This window comes from Elephas maximus, chromosome 12 (genome assembly GCF_024166365.1).
Source record: "Elephas maximus indicus isolate mEleMax1 chromosome 12, mEleMax1 primary haplotype, whole genome shotgun sequence".
Lineage (NCBI taxonomy): Eukaryota > Metazoa > Chordata > Mammalia > Proboscidea > Elephantidae > Elephas > Elephas maximus.
Genome location: NC_064830.1, coordinates 33,755,498 through 33,779,621, shown reverse-complemented (window position 1 = coordinate 33,779,621; position 24,124 = coordinate 33,755,498). Strand labels below are relative to the sequence as shown.

Genomic DNA, 24,124 nt, shown 5'->3' with positions numbered 1-24,124 from the left:
TCCTCCTTGTGAGAGACCTTTAAAGGGCATTTTTCCCTCATTACGAACTCACACTCCCACTCTATCCCTTCAGAACCAAACAATGGAAAAGCAGCTGAGGGGAAAAACTTCTGCAAAAAATTCATAAATAATATACCCCTCCCCTGAAAAAAAGAGAGAGAAAACTGTGGAGAGTTAAGGGAAAAGGAATAAATAACCTAAATAAAATGATATGGAATATCCCTGGGGGCCAGATACCCCTGTGGGCCATCTTCAGTGGAGACTGAGTGGGCAGAGAGCAGAAAACCTTGCCATTTTGATGTTTTCTAGCTGGAGAAAGGCACAAGTGAATCCAGGGGTTGGGACTTTATTCACAGAATGACATGGTCAGGAAGACTGAAAGGACCTGACAGCATAAACATTAGGTACTGAGGAACAGAGATTATGAAACTAATGTAGAAGTTCAGGGGAACAGTAGCAGAGGCAAAGCACCCAAGATGGTGGAGGAAGTGCCTCAGTACTGCAGCTGCCTCTCCACTCCTCCACCCAACTAAGGCCAGGAGAACCCAGCTGAGAAGACACCTCTGTTCCCCTGAAGGGTTGAGATGGCAAGCTGGAGACGCCCTGCATCATGTAAACTGCCCATGCTGACTAGTGTGACAGCAGAAAACCAACGTTATCCCACCTGTGAACTGCAAGTCCCACTGAGCAAGAGCAAGCAAGGCAGCATGTGATTGCCACTCAGGCCTGAGAGTTTGCTAGTCTCTCAGACATTTGAACAAAGGTCTAAACGTTGAAACTCCACAATTCTCTTGGCATCACTGGGATGTTTGGCATGAAGATATAACTATCACATAACTCTAGAGTGGCCCTTTCACCTGGCCAGTTCCCAAAGAATAAGACTTGAATAAAAATGCAAAAGAAAAATCAATTTGAACACTAAGCTGTGGTGGACCCCATGCTGTCTGGGGACACAGAAATCTCAGTTTAATATCACTGCCAAGCACAGGCTGTGAGTCAGCCTAGTAGATGAGACTCTGTTATAACAAGATCCCACTGTGCCTCTGGAAACTGTCAGCATGTTCTGTTTGTTTCTAGCCTACTGCTTATTGTTGTTGCCTTCAACTTGGCTCCAACACATGGCAACCTTATGTATAGCAGAACAAAATGTTGCCCGGTTCTGCACCACCTTCATGATCGTTGGTATGTTTGAGTCCATTGTTGTGGTTATTGCGTCAAACCCTGTCATTGAGGGTTTCCCTTGTTTTTGCTGACCTTCTGCATTACCAAACATGATATCCTTTGCTAGCAATTGGTCTTTTCTAAAGATGTACCCAAAGTAAATGAGTCAAAGTCTCATGATCCTCTCTTCTAAGAAACATTCTGATTGTATTTCTTCTAAGACTGATTTGCTCGTTCTTTTGGCAGTTCCATGGTATATTCAAAACTCTTCGCCAAGACCACAGTTCGAATGCATGAATTCTTCTGTCTCCCTTTTTCATCAACCTACTTTTGCATGTATATAAGGCTACTGAAAAGACCACGGCTTGGGTCAGACACCCGTTTGTCATCAAAGTGACTAAGAAGCCTACTGCAAAACGGTTGTGTCTCACGTACATGTTCTCGCTTCCGTTTCCCATTTATTCTCACTCATTCGCCATACAACTGCCAAAGAAAGCTTCCTAAAACCCAAATCTCACCAAAGTATTCTCTGTTAATGCTCCCTAAAAGACTCCCCACTGGACAAGGAATAAAATCCCAATCTTCAAACCAGATTGCAAAGTGCTTTTTGTGACCTGACTCCTGCTTTCCTCTGTTCCCTCACTTCTCACCTCAACCCAACAAACTCCCTTTGCTCCAGTGCTGCAAACAAAAGTTGTTTTTTTTTTTTTTTTTCTACCTGGAACACTCTCATCTTCCCCAATGCCCAACCACCCTTGCCCAACCGACAATTTTACATGCTTCCCCTCAGCATACATGCGGCTCTTCTGTGGAGTCATCCCTGGCCCCACCTCTTCAGTGGAGTCATCCCTGCCTCCATCACAGCCAGGCTGGGCTGGTATCCCTCCAATTGTTCCCACAGCTCCTAATGCCATGTTGCCCAGAACACTCACCAAAAAACTGGACTGACACATAGAAGTGCCCAATATGTTTTTTGATTAAATGAATGAGATCATGAAATAAATACAAATAAAGGGTATTACAGGGAACAGCAGGATTGAATATTTTTGTGTTGCTCACCCCTCTGTTGCACACCTTTTCAACTGAAAGAACCCACACTTCCTGAGTGCCAGAGTTTCCCACTGGTGATTTAAGGTAAATCTGGCTTTGTAGGTCAGATTCTTTGTGCCTAAGGCATTTGGCAGATCACAGAAGTGTAGCTGCTTTCCAGTGTGATCCACCTAACACATCTGTAGTACCTGCCCTGCACCGCGAGTGCTCAGGGTAGCAAAACTGAGAACTGGGAAGCTCCACGCGTGCACTCACTTTCAACCTTCATCCAATCTTGTACATGCGCACACGCACCCACTAGCTGCTGTGTAGTCGACTCTGCTCGTGGAGATCCCATGTGGGACACAGTATAGCTGTGCTCCACAGGGGTTTTAATGGTTGATTTTCAGAAGTAGATTGCCAGGTGTTTCTTCCAAGGTGTCTCTGGGTAGACTCAAGCCTGCAACCTTTTGGTTAGCAGCTGAACTTGTTAACCGTCTGCAACACCCAGGAGAAACCTGAATATGCAGCCCCTACAAAATGAGCAAAAGCTTAGCAGAGGCAATGGACAGCTGCCACATCTCAAACACTTTGTGGGGTGATCTGGGACGTGAATAAATAGGCATCTAGACTAAAAACACCAAAAAAGCCACATTTCCCAAACTTAAGCAAGTCATGCTTGCTCCTTTCCAGCAATGAGCTGGAGTCCCAGCCCAGTATCCCCTAAAAAAAGGACTGATTTATTCACATCCTTCACTAAGAGCTTTAGCAGGCATTCAAAGTTGACCATTCCATTGCCAAAGGTATTCTAGGGGTTAAGCAATTGCTTACAAGAAGCTGAGAATCTAGTGAGGGAAACTGACATTTAGATAAATAATGATAATAATAATATAAGTGTATAACTGAAGTCTTAATTCTGTATGTTTTGGTCTTGATATCCCCATTTGATAGATGAAGAAACTGAGGAATTAAAAAATCAAGTGACTTGCCCAAAAGTGACACAATTATTGCAGTTCATTTGCTGGAATGTAACTCATTAGCATGGGAAATTTGTGTGCTTTTAATTTTTAGAAGTTAATAAAAATCAAAACTATGGAAAATTAAGTCGTACACTATTTATAAACCAACTCTGTATATTGTGAATTTTGGAAGATGCCAGAATCTTAGCTTCATCCAAATGTCCTTGGCATTCTCCATTAACAAAAATTCCTCACAATGTTTCTTGAAAGCGAGGCCTTCAGCAGGCCGGCGCCTTCACATTAGCCAAGATAGGAGGGTGCTGGGCCTGCTATCATTGGTCAAAGTGCAAAAGAGGGTATTCAATAAATTTAATCCACAAAGTATCCAAACTTATCAACGAAAGTTCTGATCATTTTGAACAAACAAGCATCATTGCAGCATTTTAGACACTTTTCTGAACGCTTCCATTTGAGATTAAAAAAGGAAGAAGGAAACAATTTTTAAAGAGCCACAATGATTAACCTGAGTCAGCAGTGGAGGTGATCAGTGTGTCCTGGAAAGGAGCCCACGGACTCCCCATGCTGGCAGCCTGGAGCTGCCCTAGTCCTGGCCTCCCAAGGCTTGGTGTCCATTCTGCCTTCTGACCTGTGAGTCTCCTCAGAGTTTTTCTAATAAATTTTCCTTCTTGCTTTAGTTTCTGTTGTTTGCTATTAAGAGTCTTAATAGTGTGTCTATTATTCAAGGCTACTCCACTACCCACTGCTGTCTAATCAATTCCAACTCATAGTGACCCCATAGGGTTTCCAAAGCTGTAAATCTCTATGGAGGCAGACTCCCACGTCTTTCTCTCGCAGAGCCCCTGGTGGTTTCTAACTGCCAACCTTTTGGTCAGCAGCCAAGAACTTAACCACTGTGCCACCAGGGCTCCTCAGGGCCACCAAGGCTACTAAAATTAATTAAGAGAGCAGAAAAGAAACAAGAAAGAAAAGAAATGAAAATAGCTCTTGTCCTAAGAATTAAGAATACCAAGTTCTTTGGAAAAGGAGGGTGAGAATGGTTGCACAAATTGAAGAATGTAATCAATGTCACAGAATTGTACATGTAGAAATTGTTGAATTGGTGTATTTCTGCTGTGTATACTCTCAACAACAACAAAAAGAATATAAATCATTAAAACAGAAAAAAAAAGAATATCAAGTTCAAGTTCTTGCTTTTGCTGGTTACATGATATTTATCACATGATATCCCTTTCTGAGCCTCAGTTTCCCCGTCTACAGAATGCTAAATGATTTCTAGAATCCCTTCCAATTCTGACAGCCTATGACATTTGAGAGCTCGGAATGAGCCAATGCACATACTGTTAAAAGTCTTAGTACTGAGACTATAATATTTTAGGTATTTTTCCCTAATTTATAGGGGGTTTATTGAATAAACCCCAAAAACCAACCTAAATAAATATAAAATATTCCCCAAAACTACTGAAAATAAATAAAAAGGTTAAAAAAAAATCCACCTCACTTAAGCCTAAAAAAAAAAAAGAAAGAAAAACCAGTCCCTGTATTTATCCTTTCATCCCTAGCCTGCAATACCGACCAAGCATAGTCCCAACCTCAAGATTCTGCCAGATACACAGACCAGTGAGGCAGTCCACAGCCACTTCATTTGCTTATTTGTAAACCAAAATGTCTGGGTTTCCTTGAGGCATGCCTCTGCTTCCTGGCCCACATAATAAATCTAAGTGCAAAGATGTTGAAAAATAATGCAAAATCTTATTCTAGGCTTTTGAAGGAAATTAAAGAGGGGTTACAGGCATAAAACACACAGCAAGATTTCTTTAAAATCTTTTTTGAACTCATCCCTCTTCTCCCAGATTTCATAACACAGGGCAGCTATTCCATCCCCCTCTCTCCTTGCAGGTCCTTGACTGTCAAATGCTCTCCAGTTCTCTTTCCCTTCTCCGTGTGACCCACTCCCACCCATGTACCCAAGTGGTCCCCTCCAAATCCTTGTATGTGATTAGGGTTTTCCCAACATGCACCAAGTCTTTTGATTCCACCCATGTTGCTTTAACTGATTTTCTTGCAAGGTGTGGCTCCCCTAGAATTTTGGCAAGAAGATTACACATCCATCCAACAAATATTTACTGAGCTCAGGTCCATAGAACTGGGGAGGGATGAGGTCCACAAAGAAAAGGTGAAATACACTTCACACTTAGAGTCCAGTTCCATTTCACATTTTAGTTCTAAAGTTTAATCATTTAAAAAAAAAAAAAATACCCTACTGCAGTGGCCTCATTTAACCTCGGCCACACGTGATCCCCCTATGGGCCGCTGGTGTCACAGTCTCAGTGCACAACACAGGCCAGCTGCCCCAGGGAGAAGTGTGCCAAGGCCAGAGGAAAGGAGGAGCCAACTGCCACACCCAGCTGCACTGTGACTGCCTAGAGGCAGGCGCTGCTGATTCCCTCTGGGCAGAGGTCCAGGAGCCCTGCAAACAGGGTGAATTTCACCTCCTGGCTCATGCAGTCCAACTGGGGGGTTCTGTGCCAATGTAGGAACAATTGGGGAAACAGCCTTACCTGGCAGGAGAAAGGCTTCCAGGAGAATTTAAGATAAAACATTTAACAGTCACTTGTTCTGGAGGGGAAACCCTGGTGGCATAGTTGTTAAGTGCTACGGCTGCTTGGAAACTCTATGGGGCAGTTCTACTCCGTCATTATAGGGTTGCTATGAGTCGGAATCGACTCGATGGCACTGGGTTTGGTTTTTTTTTGTTTTGTTCTGGAGGAGCAACAGGGTTACATACTTGAATCTCAAATCTGAACAGTCATGTTACTCCCCTCAGAGAAACAAATTGAGTTATTTCAAGCCAAATTTATAGACGTGTTTAAAGTGACCGATAGTTCTCTGTCCTTGGAGGTAATATTGGCAGGACACCATCATCTCTCACCTCTTAACTAGTACCTCCACATCTTCTCTTTTCCATTCCCCACACTTTAAGACAAAATTAAAATCTGAGTATACCCTTCTCTGCTTAAGAAAACCCTTAAACGACTTCCATTTATTCCCAGGATAAAGACCAGATCCCTGATTTGACACACCAGGCCCTGCACGGCCCAGGCCCTGCTCCTCTCTCCAGCCCACTCATGCTGTGTTCCCACTGGTCCCTGTGGTAGCCATTCTGGCCTTATCTCAGTTCCGTCAGTGTGCCAGCTTCCACTCCTCATGGCTTTTGCTGTTCCCTCTACTGAGAACACTCCCATCCTCTATTCTTTAACCAATGGGTACATATTACTTTTTCAATCACAGTTTAAATCTCACTTCCTATGGGAAAGCTCTCATCTCGTTCTCATAAAAATCTATTGCCGTCGTGTCGATTCTGACTCTTAGCAACCCTATAGGACAAAGTAGAACTGCCCCATACGGTTTCCAAGGAGCACCTGGTGGATTCGAACTGCCGACCTTTTGGTTAGCCGGTGTAGCTCTTAACCACTATGCCACCAGGGTTTCCTTTGTTCTCAAGCAGCACCTATTACAAATTATATGCTCCATTAATTTTTACAGTTCTTTGATTAAAGTCAGTCTTTCCTACTAAAGTATAAGTTCATGAGAGCAGAGGCTGGAACTTTGTCTTGTTACTTAGCTAACTAGCATGGGGCAGAGGAAATATGGAAAGTGAGGAAGAAGGAAGGGAGGGAGAGAGGGAGGGAGGGAAGAAGGGAGGGGGGAAGGAAGGGAGGAGAGTGGTAGAGGGAGGGAGAAAGGAAAAGAGAAATGAATTGGGGGATATTAAGTTTGGATGTTTAATTTTTAAGGGAGGAGTTAATTCCTGAGTTGACTCAGAAAGGTTGGGTAGAAGTGAGCTAGTAAGCAAGGAGTAGAGAAAGCTTTAAGAAGCAGCAATATAAGCCAAGGAATGAAAAATTAGTAATGTGTGTGTGTGTGTACAAACATGAACACTTTCGGTTCGGCTGGTTAATAGAGTATAAGGGGCAGGGAGAGGAATATAAAGCTGAAGAGACAGACTTGGGTCAGTTCACGGAGGTTGTGTGGGCAGTGCCATGGAGTCAGAACCTCACCCTTGGACAACGGGGTCCCACTGATGGATTGAGACCAATAGAGTGATATGATCAGAGAGAAAAAGGTCAGTGTGGGTCAGGGTAATCAAAGAAAGCTTCCCAGAGAAGGGACGTCATGTGCCTGTGTCTCAGTGGGTAAATATAGAAAAAGCAACAATTATTCAAAGAACCTGAGTAAGGTGAGGCCACATCACCAATTTTCCTCATTAGGAAAAAAATCCTCATCCAGGAAGCCTTCTATGCCCACCCCAGCTCACAACCGCATTTCTCCCCACGAAAATCTTAATACATGCAGTCTAAATTATACAATCCCCATGTATTATTCTTATGTTGTTCCTTGTATGTCACACTGAAATTCTAGGTTCTGGGGGATACAGGAACCCGTTGAGAAACAATTCATGCTCACAAGATGAGAAGAAACACAAGAGAACCATGAATACCCTTTGTTCTGGATTGTCTTTTCAAGGGTGTTTGTATAGCGAACAGTCTTGTAAGGCAGAGGTAGTGTTTCCCTCCAGTGCAAATGGCAGGCATGCTTACTGCCCATTATAAAATATTTGTGTTCCCTCAGTGCAGGTGCTCTCTTCAGATTCTATTCGTGTTATCCTGCGGGAATCGGGGCTCCAGGAACTGGTGTGAAAGCCGATATTCTGGTTCCTGCAGTTGCTATAACTAATAAACTGCCCTTGTCTCTAGTCCAGGCTACTGCTAGCCTCCATGACTCTGTGGCAAACTAACTTGCTACCATACGATTTCAGATCCTTCATAGTTCTTGATGGGATCGTTCCTAACAATCCTTCAATCCCAGCGCCCAAGAAAGCCATCATTCCCTAACAGGGCCTCGATGATGGCAAAGTCAAGAAATAATGAGCCACCAACACTCAGCATTCAAATTTGGAGGTCATACTGTTTTGTCTTTTTTTTTTTAGTAAATGTTCAAAACTCAGTCTCTTGAGGGAGCCAAAGTTTTTCTCAACTGAATTTCTCAATAACCATTAGCCATATGACTTAAATTAACATTGAGCCAGTATACCGTGATAGTTATGAGCATAAATTCTGAGGTCAGATTTACTAGCTGAGTGACTTTGGGGACGTTTTATAACCCCTCTGTCCTTCAGTTTTTTAACAGTAAAATAAGGATAATAAAAGTACTTTACCTCATGGGGTTGTTGTAAGGATTAAATGAGTCAATTTATATAAAGCACTTAAAACAATGCCAAGCACACATATAATGTTATTATTGTGCAACTGCCATTCCAAATGTAGCTACATAACTCAATGTCATCCAAACTTAAAAAAAAAAAACAAAAAACTCCAGCTTTATTAGATCTTCTGGTTGCAGACAATTTCCTGAGATGGACTGAAGCATTCAGCCATCAGAATTCAAGGATGCTTGACCTTGAACAAAAATACACAGCTTCATTGTAGAAAGCTGGTATTCTGTGAGAGAGGGAAACACTCGCCAAAACTTTTATGGACCCTGGTGATGATTGTCAGCACTCAAATACCAGGTTCATGGGGCAGTTATTTTGGGTCCACGTTGTTTTTAGAATTCCTCATCGTTTGATAAGGCAATAATAAATTCATAAATGTCAGCAAGCCTACAGTCATTCAAGAAAGTTCCCAAGGCTGAGGGGTCTTCTGACTCATGATGCACATGACCATCAGGGGAAGAGGGAGAAGTCTTTACCAGCAAGAGTTAGGGGGAGGGCAGGCTGCTCTTAACCTCAGAACAGCATTGGAATTTAACATCATACTAATGAGCTAAGATGAGTTTATCCAGCAAAGAATGAGGTAAAGAGCAAAGCTACTGAAGTCTGAATCACCTGGTTTACTGTCTATACTTTTCAGGTTCACTAAAAAGATGTTAAAGCTCCAATTTAGCTCATGTAATTGAAACTTTAGCCAAGAATGTATTATTGGTTAACAAAGAGAAAAGGAAAGCAACATTTAATGAAAACCTACTGTGTATCTTTAATGTGTATTATCTCAACCCTGTGAGAGGGACCCCATTAGCCCCCTTTGTACAGTTGAGAAAACAAGGCATCAGAGAGGTTAAGTAGATTGCTCATGGTCACAGAGCAAATAAGTGGTGAAGCCAGGTTCTAAACCAAGGTCTGACAGAATCCAAGGCCTGCGCTTTTTTCCCTAAAATACTCGCTTTCCTCAGTCTGCCTCAGGCACCACAGCCCCCGATGCCCATTCCATCACACGTGAGCTTCTTGTAAGCAGGAATTCTGATCTTTCACCACTACATCAGAGCATGTGCATACAGTAGGGCAGAGTATAAGATGCAACAACTTTTAATAAACCTTCATTAAACAAATAAAATTAGATATCAGGAAAAATAATAATAAAAAGCCTAGGTCCTTGAGAGAAATCACCCAGAATAAGAGCTCTAGGGGTCCTTTCCTATCACCCTGGGAAGTGGTCAAAGAACAACACCACTTTACAGAGTCTCTAGGGACAACAACCAAGAGCCACTAGGGCTGGATGATTAGCAGAAGGGAAAATTATGCTGAAGGTTCCAGGAAAATGCAAGGGGAGGTGATACATGGAATAACTTATATTTGAAATGACTTCAAGATTAGTTGATAACTCTCGCTATGAAACCTGGAATGGAGTCTAATCAGGCTTACATCAATCACCTGAGGTCATAGGCTCCAACAGCCTGAAATCTTCAGGTCTCTCTCTGCAGGGCATTCAGCAGGTTGGGGTAAACCCCAGCTAGTTGGGACTTGAGGATGCTCTGAGGGGCTGGCTGGAGTAGGCTTACGTTGAAGGTGGTCTGAAATGGGGAGATGTATAGACCAAAGGTATGAGGGGGTATTGGAGTGAGGGACAGAGAAATCATTTTCCAAGTCCTAAGGGCAGATGGTAAACAAAAGACAAAGCTCAGATTCAGGAGCCAGATCAAACCTAAAAGCATTGGGAGGTAGAAGAGAACAGTGAAGAGGGTCTTGGTCTATTACTGTGAACATCATAAAGAGCTTGAAGCTCATTTCTACAGGCTGGCTAGGCTGTAAGGCTGGCTTAGAGGTAAAGGGTATAAGCAGACATAAACCATTCCTGCCCCTGTCCCCAACAAAGCCAATTCCATTGAGAGCCTGAAAAGGGTTCAAAAGTCCTAGACTATACAGACCTCCCAGCAGTTGGGATGGGATGGTGTGGTGCAATGGATCACTTTTATGTGGCCTTTCTCACCATGGTCTTGTAACTTCCACCAAATGATTGGGTGGGACCATGCTAAAAAGGGATGTGGAGCCCTCATGAAGGGATCTGTCAGTTTTTCCATACTGCTAGGCTTACAAGAGCCAATTCCAGAGCAGAGAGAGGATTCACCACCACCAAGGAAGAAGGGCCAAGAGTAGAGCCTGTCTTTTGGACCCAGGATCACTGTGCTAAGAACCTCCTGGAACCAGGAGACAGCAAGAGACAGTTGTAACATTGAAGACAGTGAGAAGTGATGGCAGAGAAATGGCGGTAGGAGAGACCAGCAGGAGAGGGCACACTGGGCTTCCTGGGCCCACAGAGCATGAAAGCTGTCTTTGGGCCAAGGCTTACTGGCAGAGTGGGGTACCTCTGGGCACTTACTGGCAGAGCTAAAAGAGCTTGCCTAAGCAGGCCAGAGGCTGAGGGGCCAGAGAGAGGCATGCCTGCAAGCACACTGAGAAAAGGCTATCCTAATGGAAGAATTATGTCCTGAGCATTCTTGAACCTGAATTGTAATTTGTTACTTCCCCAATAAACCCCGTAACCATGAGTATTGTCTATGAGTTCTGTGGCCATTGCAATGAATTACTGAACCCAGCAAAGAAATAGAGCACCGTGGGAGAGACAGTTGGTGTCAGCCTTGGGCTGTTGATCTCTATTCTCCTTCCCCCTTGTGAAGTTAGAGGAGGTCAGATGCCACCACCATGCCCTTTTTACTGATGGTGTCTAACACAGCTTTGAAAGTTTTCTCTTCTTTGGCAATGGAAGAAGCAAGATGAAGATTCTGAGTCGGCTGACTTACTATGATTCATCTTCTCCATAACACCATGCACCATGTACCATGCCTCTTTCTTTGCTTCTGGAATTTGTCAGAGTTGGCCCACGGAAGGATGGGCCAAGTGTCTGACCCAAGACCTTATACTCTAATCAGTCCACGATCAGAGCTGCACATGCTGGAGTCACCATCATCCATGGAGAGAATCCCTTGCAGCAACAGATTTGCTGTCAGAATTTATGAATGCATCATTAGCTCTTCAGAAACAATAAGGCAATCTCTTGCCAGTGCTCAGGGATGAACGCATGTGCTATGCATGCTGACAAACATCTTTTATGGTTTATAAATACTATGGCACGTGCTCCCTTCTCTGATGGGAATACATCCGGTTTGCCCGCTGCCGACAAGGCACAATTTCATGAGATAATTACTACTGGAAGAAGAGCTCTGTGCGTGCTTCATACATCTGGCCTTACAGCACCATGGAGCTTTTCAATAAAATGTATGTTCATGTTACTAGCTGGCAGGATTTATTTGGAAAGAAAATTGTGTTCAAGTTTAGCTACACAAAGCTTCAGGAACCAAATGTTCTGTTCATTGATTTTTTTTCAAATGGTACAATAAAGTACATCACAGGCAGGCATGGGGTTGCTTCTTCTCTTTGTCTTTCTCATCTGGAAAGGAGGGCCTCCTGATGGCTGCTTACTACGAAGTGCTTATAAAACCAACAACCAATTGTCATTGAGTCAATTCCAACTCACGGCGACCCCATGTGTGTCAAACTATTCTCTCATAGTTTAGGAGGTTATAGGTCTGAATTCAGGGCATCCATAGAGTTTTCAGTGGCTGATATTTCGGAAGTAGATTGCCTGGTCTTTCTTCTGAGGTGTCCCTGAGCCTCCAACCTTTCAGTTAGCAGTGAGCGTGTTAACTGCACCATCCAGGAACCCCCAGAACATAATAAAAGCTTTTTTTATGTCCTCACGGCCGTCATCTTGTTGCTGTTCCCTTTTCATACACCAAGACACCGAGGCTTAGAGACATGAGGTGACTTCCCCAAGCTCACTCAGAAGAAATAACAGACCTGGAACTCAAACTCAGGAATTCCCCCATCTTCAACTCTACCGTGTCTTGGTAACATTTTCTGTTTCTCAGAAACCTTTATAATCTATTTAAAATTGACCTAATCTTACATGTGATTCTATTATTTTAAATTTTTATTTCTTAGCTTTTAATTAGTATTAGTGTCTTTGCACACAATAATACTTCATAAATTACCTTTGTACTAACACCTGTAAATGTCTTGACAGTCAAATTGGGTTTGATTTCATTAACATACTGTACCTGTAGTTTATAAAGAAAATGTTCTACATTCTACTTTAGTGAGTAGCATCTGGGGTCTTAAATGGTTGTGAGCAGCCATCTAAGACACTCTGCTGGTCTCACCCCATTGAGAGCGAGAGAGAATGAAGAAAACCAAAAACAAAAAGGAAAGATTAGTTCAAAGGACTAATGGACCACAACTACCACTGCCTCCACCAGACTGAGTCCAGCACAACTAGATGGTGCCCGGCTACCATCACTGACTGCTCTGACAGGGATTACAACAGAGGGTCCCAGGCAGAGCAGGAAAAAACCGTAGAACAAAATTCTAACTCACCAAAAAAAAACAGACTTACTGGCCTGACAGACTCGAGAAACCTCGAAATTATGGCCCCCAGACACGCTTTTAGCTCAGTAGTGAAATCACTCCTGAGATTCACCCTTTAGCCAAAGATTAGACAGGCCCATAAAACAAAATGAGACTAAAGGGGCACACCAGCCCAGGAGAAAAGACTATAAGGCAGGAGGGGACAGGAAAGCTGGTAATGGGAACAGAAGTTCGAGAAGAGAGAATGTTGACATGTTGTGGGATTGATAACCAATGTCACAAAACAATATGTGTACTAATTGTTTAATGAGAAGCTAGTTGTCTAGAAACCTTCACCTAAAGTACACTAATAATAAAAAATAAAATTATATATATATATATACATATACTGTAACTGAATCTGCATAAGTACCACCTGAGATAAGCCAAAAAGAGCCATGCATTATTATAACATGGAAGACCATTATGAAGTGCATACTATACGCCAGGCATTGCACCAGGCACTTTAAGTAGATTACTATCTTAGCTATCCAGTGCTGCTATAACAGAAATACCTCAAGTGAGTGGCTTTAAGAAACAGAAATTTATTCTCTCATAGTTTAGGAGGTTATAGGTCTGAATTCAGGGCATCAGCTCTAGAGGAAGGCTTTCTCTCTCTGTTGGCTCTGGGGAAGGTCCTTGGTCCTTGGTTCCTTGGTGATCTTCATGTGACATGGGCATCTATCTTTCCCCATCTTTGCTTCCTTTTGTATCTCAAAGGTGATTGGCTTAGAACACACCTTGCACTGATATGGCCTTTTAACCTAACAAAGAAAACCCATTCCCAAATGGGATTATAACCACAGATGTGGTGTTAGGATTTACCACATATATTTTGGGGGGACACAATTCAATCCATAACAATTACCCAATTTAATTCTTTCACTATTCCTATGAAAAATGGTGGTATCATTCCATGTACAGATGTGATGACTGAGGCTCAGAGAGGTTAAAGGGATTGCCCATGACCACAGACAGAGCTAGAATTAGAAAAAATATAACCCAGGTCTAATTAGAACCCAAAGTCCATGCTCTTCTTCACCATTTCCTTTACCTGCCCAATAAGCTACACACATATTAGTGCATCATTAAAATTAAGGCTTCTTAGTAACTGTGCAACCTTGGTGTGGTAGGCTAAATAATGGCCCCCAAAGATATCCAGGTTCTAATCCCTGGAATCTGTGACTCTTACCTTATGGCAAAAGGAACTTTGCAGATGTGATAGTTAAGGATCTTGACATGGGAAGATGACCCTGGATTACTGAGTGGGGCCTAAAAGGGAGGTAGAGAGATTTGACAAAGGGGAGAAGGCAAGGTGACCATGAAGGCAGAGATTGGAGTGATGCTACAAACCAAGGAATGCTGGGTTGTGGACTTGCTTCAAGCCGAAAAACCCAAACTCATTGCCATCAAGTCCAATCCAACTCATAGCAACTCTACAGGACAGAGTAGAACTGCCCCAGAGAGAACTTCCAAAGAGCAGCTGGTGGATTCGAACAGCTGACCTTTTGGTTAGCAGCTAAGCTCTTAACCATTGTGCCACCAGGGTTCCCTGGACTTGCTTAGTACTTATGATTTCTCACATTGTAATGGAAATGTCTACCCTGTGTTTGTTCCACCACTGTATTTTGGAAGCCGATAATTTTTATTCTAGGTTTCACAGGTCCGCTGATAGGAATTCTGCCCCAGAATGAAATCCACCCAAAGTCTCACCTATACTTGATTTAGGTGATGAAATTTTAGATTTAGAGTTGATGCTGGAATAGGTAAGATTTTGGGGATGATGTGATGGGGTGAATGTGTTTCACATGTGGAAAGGACATGAATTCTGGGGGCCAAAGAGCAGAATGTTATGGATTGAATCATGTCCTCAAAAAATGTGTGGTAAATCCTAACCCCTGTACCTGTGGAAAGGAGCCCTGGTGGCACAGTTGTTAAGCACTCAACTGCTAAACAAAAGGTTGGTGTTTCAAACCCACCAGTTGCTCTGTGGAAGAAAGATGCAGCAGTCTGCTTCCCTAAGGATTTACAGCCATGGAAACCCTATGGGGACAGTTCTACTCTGTCACAGTAGTAAAGAGCTTGGCTGCTAACCAAAAGGTCAGGAGTTTGAATCCACCAGTTGCTCCTTGGAACTCTGGGGCAGTTCTACTGTCCTATAGGGTCACTATAAGCTGGAATCAACTCAAAGGCAACAGGTTTTTTTATAGGGTGGCTGGCTATGAGTTGGAACAGACTGGAGGACAACAGGTTTGGTGTTTTTTTGTTTTTTGGTTATACCTATGGATGTAATCCCGTTTGGTGAAAAGGCTTTCTTTGTTAGGTTAACAAGGCCATATATTACTGTAGGGTGTGTTTTAAGCCCATCTCTTGAGATACAGAAGAGCAGATCAGGCACTGAAGCAAGGAAACACAAACAGGGGAAAGATAGATGCTACCTGGAGATCTCCAAAGAACTGAGGAACACTAGAGAAGCTGAGAAAAGCATTTTCCCTCACAGCCAACAGAGAGCCTTCTCCTAGGGCCAGTGCCCTGAACTAGGACTTCTAGCCTCCAAAACTGTGAGAAAATAAATTTCCTTTTGTTAAAGCCACCACTTGTGATATTTCTGTTACAGCAGCACTAAGAAACTAAGAACTACTTTTTGAGACTCCCTGCATTCCTGTAAAAAGGAGCCCTGGTAGCACAGTGGTTAAGTGCTCAGCTATTAACCAAAAGGTAGGCAGTTCAAACCCACCAGACGCCCCACGGGAGAAAGACATAGCAGTGTGCTCCTGTGAAAATTCCTATAGGGCTGCTAGGAGTCTGAATCAACTCAATGGCAATGGGTTTGGTTTTTTGGTTTTGCATACCTGTAACTCTGGAATTTCTGGAAATCTTGCCTGAACCAGGTGTTCAGAAATGCCAAGTACCTGGAAGGTAGTGGTTATGCAATACCTTCTGAAACTATTTGAAAGTATTAAGGACTTAGAGTCAATTCTCGTTTGTTCGTGGATTCTGTATTTGTGAATTTGCCTATTAGCTAAAGTTTATTTGCAACCCCAAAGTCAGTACTCAGACATGTCCTCCACAGACATGCACATACACAAATCAGGAAAAAATTGAGTTGCCCAAGGCTCATGTTCCCAGCTGAGGTAGAAAAAGGCTGGTTCGTATTTGCTAGTTCAGAGTTCACGGTGATGTTATAGAATAACTACCATTAATAATGAGAACTGACTGTACTGATTTTTAGGATTATTAATGGCATTGCCCAAGGTCCCTAGGTAGTTCAAATGATTTGCACTTGACCACTAACTTAAAGGTTGGTGGTTTGAATCCACCCAGCAGTACCTCAGAAGAAAAGGTCTGGCGATCTGCTTCCGTAAAGATTATAGCCAAGAAAACCCTATGGAGCAGTTCACCTCTGTAACACATGGGAACACCGTGAGTCAGAATCGACCCAACAACAACTAGCAACAACAATGGTACTGCAGTTGTGTTTAGAAAAAGATTACTCTTTTGGATACATTTACTGAAATACTTGTGGACAAAATGGCGTGACTGGGCTTGCTTCAAAATAAACTGGGGAGGAGAAAAAGTGAGTGGGGAAAGAGATATAATGTTTTGTATGAGTTGATAAATCGTTGAAACTGGGCGACAGGTGCATATATTTTTGTGTACGTTTGTTCAAAATTTTTCACAATAAACCATGGAAGGAAGGAAAGAACTTTGGTCTGGTTCCAGTCTGGATTGGGTCTCTAGGTTGCTGCATGGCCTTGGAGAGACACTCCTTTTCCTCAGATGTAAAATGGGAGGTAGACCAGATGACCTCTGGGGTTCCTTTGCGTTGTCATGGCCCATGGCTTTAGACAGTGCTCAGCCACACAGGTCCTGCACTCCTTCTCACTCCCAGCTCACCCCCTCTCCTGCCATGTTCCTAAATGCTCTGGCATTCTTCCTGGAGAGGACAGAGTAGCAGATGCTGAAAATGAACAAAGGTTAAACCACTGAGTGATTTTAAATCAAAGTGAAATCGCATCTCTATAGATGTTCAGAGGCCTTTCACCCGGCATCACCCCCAGCATTCGAGGAACTTTCGCTCCTGGCCACAGGATGAAGGGAAATGAGTGATACTTTGTAAATGTTTTTCTAATAACCTAAGATTTCAGTTAGCTGACTCCCCACGCCCTCATCGACAAGAAATGAAATCTCATTGGTTAGGACTCTACTGATAAAAAGATGTATAAGAAAAGGTAGATGGCAGGTTAAAAATCATTTTGCAAATTCCTAGTGCACACAAAATTAGAGGTGAAATAACTAATTTACAGGAACAAAGTAGACTACGTAAGTGTCAGAGATAGAAAAGACACCAGGAATCATTACACTCTCCTTCAATGTGAGAAAAGAAGCTCAGAGAAGTGAGCAATCTGGCCTCCGGATTATACAACTAGTTAGCCGTGGTGCTAATACTAAGACCCCAGGCTTCCTGATGGCCATTCTTTAAGCCAGAAATATACATAGGACTAGTGATGAACTTGAGGAACACCTTTTTGTAAACCTGAGGCAAACTCTTATCTTTAAGTTGAACCATGTGAAACTGTGTCAAAATGACAGACTAGTGGCAATCTCCTATGGTGCAAATAACCCCCTTCTAATTTTAAACATTAGAAAAAGCTTCTCCATGGTATTAACAAACCTCTAGAAGACAGACTAGCACAGAAGCCCCAAGACAAGGCCTCACCGTGACCCTCTCATTGGAGACAAGAGCAAATGTCCTTCCACATTTGACTTCAACACATGGGAATGAGCCCCGGTGTGTATAAAAGCAACTGGGAGACTAAATATTTCTGTGAAAAAACAGGAAAAGCAAGAAAAGTCACGAAGTCTACCTGTATCAGCGTATCTAAACCTCCACCACAGGGGGAAAAAAAAGATCAACACATCTAAAGGCAGAACTTCTAACTAAAGAAGGGAAATTAGCAAAGGGGAGAGAAGAGAATTCATAGAGGTGGAGACTGGCACTCCACAGAGCTGGGAGGTGATGAAGGCAACAGACTCCACCTATCCATTCCCAGTGGTTTTATCCCTAAATCTGAAATGAACTCGCCAGGATCTCAGGGACTGATACCCAACTCAGGTGTCACCTCCTCCAAGAAGTTTTCCCTGACAAATACACACACAGACACAGAGCTAGGTACCTCTCCTGTGGACTCTCATAGCAATGTCTTGTGCTTGTCCCTGTGATAGCCTTCCTCACTCTGTGTAGTGATTATCAGTTGACTTCTCTGCTTCCAGTTGGCTTGGAGGCTCCCTGAGTGCAAGGATTGTGTCTCATTTATCTTTGTACTTCCAGTCCCTGCCCTGAGCCTATATTGTAGTAAACACCCAGGAAATGTTGAAGTGAAACAAGAGGAAGTTGAAGCAATCTCCACAGAGAAGGGCTGGGAGGGAAGGAATCAGCCATGTTGGATATGGTCCTTGGGTGCTTTCAGTGGCCTTCCAAACCCCATAAAGAACTTCTGCTGAAGATGATAAAACAAATCCGAGGAACTGGAAAGAGGAGAAGAGGTCATCAGGTAGGGAAAAGAATTAGGAATAAAAGGTAAAACTCCTAGAAAAAGTCAGGCCCCACTAAAATGAATCCCAATTCCTAAGACCATGCATGACTGGCTTCTTCCCTTGCCCAATGTCCCAATCCTCCTGCCAGCATCCGCAGCAACTGGGCATTTAGTTACTGACTCAAATTTCCAGCAAGAAGGAAGCAACCACCTCACCATCTGGGAATTAACAGTCACAGACATGCATGGACTATGGAGAAGGTGAGAAGGCAGGGTGGGAGAGATTTACAGCTTGTCAAACCCAAGTGGAGCAGCCACCACCACTCCACACAGCACTGAGCACTCTGGAAAACCACCTTTCAGGAATTAGTAAGAGATACCGACAGAATCACAATTCCTATACAGTTCCAACTGTAAAAGCTCAGAGTCATAGGACCTACTGTTCAGAAGCTCCGCCTTAGGTACCCACCAGCTGAGAGACATTTCTGAATTTTTTCAGACCTACAGGCTCTCCTCAAGGAAGAACCCTCAGAGCCTGTTCCAGCTTTAGGGGCATTCTAGAAAACTGTCTCTGTAAACCAATGTGTCCATGTGTTAAGGAGAGGTCCATATACTAGTATTTTCCCCCTTCTCAACTCAAAGTCTGACAGAGTCTGTAGCTCTTTGTCCCTTCAGATGAAGGCACCCCTAAATCCACTCCCTAACAGGGCAGAGCTGGAAGCAGTGTGACACAGTGTTAAAAGCACAGGCTCCACAGTCTGGCTCTCAGGGTTCAAAGTCCAACTCCATTACTTACTATGTGAGCTTAAGCAAGCCGTTTTCCTCTGTGCCTCAGTTTCCTCTTAACACAGCGATAGTAATAAAACCTTGCTCCTAGGAAACTCTTTGGGGCAGCTCTACTCTGTCCTATAGCGTCGCTATGAGTCGGAATCGACTCGACAGCAGGGTGTTTTTTGGCCTAGGGATGTTGTAAGGAGTAAATGAGATAATATAGGAAAGTACATTTATGGCAGTAGCTACTTATTATTATTCCTACTACTATTACTATTGCTTTTACTGCTATTACCATGTAAGCAGTCTTTGGTTACTTCATTCATAGCAACCCTATAGGACAGAGTAGAACTGCCCCATAGGGTTTCCAAGAAGCACCTGGTGGATTTGAACTGCCAGCCACCAGTGTTTCTGGTTACTTCACTACCAAGTAGGAAATCTTTAATTAAATAGGATCCCAAATTCTATGCCTTAAAAACAAATGTATGCCAACATTAAAAAGGCGTTTTGGGAAAAAGAAAGTTTTTGTTTTTTAATGAGCAGGGGATGATGGCACATGCATGTACTAAACCTCGAGATTTAAGAGTGAATATAAACACTGTTTAGTTATGTTTACCTCAGAAGTCGTGGAAGTGCCAAGAGGAATGACAAGTCGGAGAGTTATCTTCATCAGATAACCTAGGGGAAATGTCCTTTCTTCAATGAAATGCATCTATGAACTTAAAAGGCTGGATAATAAATCCATGTGGCTCTTGCATTTGAAAGACCTCAGGGAAAGGGCCTCAGAGTCAGCCTGACAGCCTGAGTTAGAATTACTGTACATCTTCAAAATGAAGACTTTAGCCAAATTCTCTCTGCATGCGATAGATTGGCTCTGTCATTGACCTAAAAGAATGAGTAGGTATGTCTCCTTTCATTGTGTGGGGTTTCTGTGGAAGAGGCAGACATTACCATCTCAGGATGAAAATGTCGGCTCCTTTGATAGTTGCTGGCAGAGCTTTTTTCATGATGTAAGTTTCACTCGTCTGGCCACAATGAATCACATCTGTGTGTACAATATTTCTCCTTTCTCTCATTCACTGAATGCATCACTGCCTGTAAGTGTTCAGGTTTACTCTAATCTCAGTAATATTCAGGTGATGAGGTTTAACCCCAGCAGAACAAATTATAAAATTCAAAATATAAACTGGAAACATGTCTGCAAGGGCACATGTTTCATTCACAGATGCCAGTGGAGTATGTCCTAAACAAGTACCTGTTTAATCACGTACAACACAGTTTTGTCAAAAACATAAAGTAAGGATGCTCAGTGCTCCAATTAGAGCATTTCTCCTCCCAAGCCAATTTTGAAAATACTCAAATGTACTTATTTGACACTGAAACAAACAACCAAGTCATTCTCCATACTGAATTCGTAAGTTTATTAGGCTCCTCATTTCCATGTCTAGGATGTGAACACAGATTTACATGCATTGTCACATTTTGTGGATCTTACATGCATGTAGAGTCTCCAATCAGCTGGACCTTTGATTCTACTTGTCATAATTTACAGTTAGCTCAATGTGAGTAAATGACAAACACAGAATGATGCATTAAGCCATAGCAACAAATCCCACCCAATACCATTTACCTTTTTTCCCAAAACCCTATCACAACTCTTTCTTGTAAAAAATAAATTTCAGAACAAGGCATTTAATTCACCTCACTGAGAAAAATAAAGACAAGTCTATCATTTTATAGCAATGAATGTCCAACTATGGCTGAAAGGTACACCCTGAGAATTAAATGATTTTAATGAACCCACTGAGGTTTATAAAGCTGTGTTAACCTAATGTCAGGAAGGGACTCAAGATACAGGCACAAACGTCCCCGCTCATTTGGCTGTGCAGTTCTCTAAGGATGCAGTGTTACATGCATCCTCACTGTTATCAATGCTTGAAGCATCTGTGGATTCTGGGTCACTCACCACAATTCCAACAGAAGACAGACTGGTAATGAAGGCGTGCATCCGCTGTGCGTAAATATCCCTAATGTTAAAGTAAGGTAGCTCATGACATTTCTCTGGTGGGTCCTCACTGCACTGGTCCACATCAATGTCCTTTTGCTTCTGGTAGTACTTGGAAAACTTGTTGAAGATGATGGTGATAGGAAGAGCCACCACCAAGATACCACAGATGATGCACGTGCTGGCAATAAGCTTCCCAGCCAAGGTGACTGGGTGGGTATCTCCATAGCCCACAGTCGTCATACTGATGGTGGCCCACCACCAACAGACGGGGATGCTGGTGAGGCTTGACATGGACTCATCTTTCTCCACAGAGTAGATAAGCACAGAAAAGATGGAAATGCCCACAGACAGGAAGAGAAGCAGCAGCCCAACTTCATGGTAGCTGTGTCTCAAGGTGGCACCTAGAGAACGAAGCCCTACCGAGTGCCGAGCAAGCTTCAGAATTCGGAAAATCCTCATCAGCCTCAGGATCTGGACCACCTTGCCCATGTTTTCAAAGTCCTCACTCTCTTCTTCCTTGGTGTCTACAGCCAACGTGGCATAGAAGGGAATAATGGAGACAAAGTCAATTATGTTTAGAGGGTTCTTCCAGAATTTCTTTTGACAGGGTGCAGCAACCAGCCGGATGGCCAGCTCCCCGGTAAACCAAGCAATGCATGCAATCTCCACACCTTCCAGCACAGGGTCATCCACCTCTCCATCCTCATTCTGAAACTCTGACATGCTGTGGACACACATCGCCACGATGGAGGCCAGCACCACACTCAAGGACGAGATGGCAAAAAGCTTGGCGGACAAGCAGTATGCCGGGTTTTCCATTCGAATCCAGATTTTCTTCCGGAGCTGCCCAAATCGCAGTTTGTCAAATTTCTCCAGCTCTTTCTCAAAGAGAGATGACTCTTCAAATGAGGAATCGGTGCTCACGTCATTGCTTTTCTGATCCCAGTCCTTCTCATGTTTTTCCTCCTTACGCTCCTGATAGCGATTACTACAGCAGGAGTCAAGGAACAGCTCGTTGATACCCCAGTACTCGATCTCCTGGCAGAACGAGAACACACACAGCTCCTCCATGATGTGCAGCTTCCCTGTGTAGTAAAAATTCAAAACATATCTGAACAAAGAGGGGTTCCTATCAAAATAGTACTCTTTATCCGCCACACTGTAATCATCACACAGCTCCAGAATAGCCTCTTCAGAGTGGCAGGTGAGCAACTTCCCGAGTCTGGTGTGAGGAAACCGCAGGAGGGTGCTTTGGTCGACAGACTGCTTAAAGCCCCCCACGTTCAAGTTGACAAGTTCCTCGCCTTGTCCAGGGCGATGGAAAAACTCACCATACACCATGGTGGATACAGGAGGAGGAGTGCTGGCTTGGAAGGGAAACGAAGAAGATCACTCTGCACCTGGAAGGAACACAAGACCGTATTAGCACTCTGTCCCTTCGTGCCCTGCCAACTTATTTTTAATCTGCCCTTTCCAGGATGATGAGCTAACTGAAAAGCAAAACAGGAAATGGAATAAATGATGAGTATGCTATCAGACACTCTGATGAGAAGAAAACCAACGCAAAATGTTATTTTCTCAAAAACTTGGGTTCATGGATCCATTTTCTAGGAAAGCTGAAATACTGCAATGTTAAAAAAAAAAATTAACTTTTCCTAATTCCGATGCTGTAGTTAATAAAATTTACCCACCCCCAGCAAAAACAAAACAAAAAATGCATTTTTAGATCACTTACACAATACTAGCATCTCCAGAGTCTCAACCACGAAGCCCTCTGTGTTTGGCAATGCTCAGCTCAGACGTGAGAAGCTAGTGCTGTCAGGTTCGTAGCTCATTCCTTCTCTTCCCCAGAGCTCAGCCACACACCCTCAGAAGCATGTCATGCTGCCAGGAGCTCTCTCCTCTGCTCTGTACCTCACCTCCAACCTGCACATCGTTGGAGACTCAGCTCTGTGCCTCCAAAGGCTGAGGGCTTCCCCTTATGCACCAATGTTCCATTCCTTTAAGAGAAAGCCCTATTCCCTATGTTTGGATGTAGACAGTCAGAGGATATAATTATCTCCCTGTCCTGAAGTACCTTATATCTTAAAGATATAGTTACACTTCACGGGATGGTGTTTCAGGTGCATCTATATGGAAAGACACTGACTTGGGGAAACTTTTTAAGTTAATTGCAGTATCAGTTCCCTGATACAAACACACTTCTCTCCCCTCTCCCAGCCAGTCTCCATACCTCCAGTCTATGATTACCTCCTCATAGATGTCCAAGTCTATCCTGGCCCAGCACATAAATGTTTTAGTTCTGACACTTTCCAGGATGTACTGGAGTCATTTCCCAGAGAGAAAAAAAATAGATTTTGACCATCATTTACTACAATGATATGTCCTCTGAGCAGATGACCCAGATAAAGAAGGGTAGGAGACTATCATATACAGAGTTACCACTGGGGACTAAGATGCCTTGTACACATTAATCTCATTTAATCATTCCAACACTATAAGGCGGGAAAGTAGAGACTAATAGAGGTTGAGTAACTTGTACGAGGAGCCCTTGTGATGCAGTGGTTAAGAGCTATGGCTGCTAACCAAAAGGTCAGCAGTTTGAATCCATTAGCTGCTCCTTGGAAACCCTATGGAGCAGTTTCACTCTATCCTGTAGGGTCACTGTGAGTCAGAATTGACTTGATGGCATTGGGTTTATGGGTTTTAACTTGTACAAGATCAAACAATAGGTAAATGGTAGAGCCAGGATTTAAAGTCAAGTTTGACTGACTCCAATGCCCATGTTCTCTCCACTACATGCACTCTCTGTTTTCTTTCTTATTATAATTCAGTAAATTAACGTGGGAAGTGTTAAAATAGAGATAAATCAAGCATCTTTGGGATTTTTGAGACAAGAACA

General features: G+C 43.1%; 1 protein-coding gene across 7 annotated transcripts in view; it reads right to left on the bottom strand.

Moving 5' to 3' along the window:
• Positions 1 to 24,124, bottom strand: part of KCNS3 (potassium voltage-gated channel modifier subfamily S member 3) — a 112,849-nt gene that overhangs the window by 53,034 nt on the left and 35,691 nt on the right. For 6 of the 7 annotated variants that reach the window (XM_049903892.1, XM_049903887.1, XM_049903890.1 and 3 more), the window contains one exon: positions 20,241 to 22,622. In XM_049903892.1, the coding sequence (XP_049759849.1) occupies positions 21,088 to 22,563 (1,476 nt within the window). In that variant the 5' untranslated portion in view covers positions 22,564 to 22,622 and the 3' untranslated portion in view covers positions 20,241 to 21,087. Of the gene's footprint in view, positions 1 to 20,240; positions 22,623 to 24,124 lie in introns of those variants that run through there. The other variant, XM_049903894.1, reaches the window with a different exon arrangement.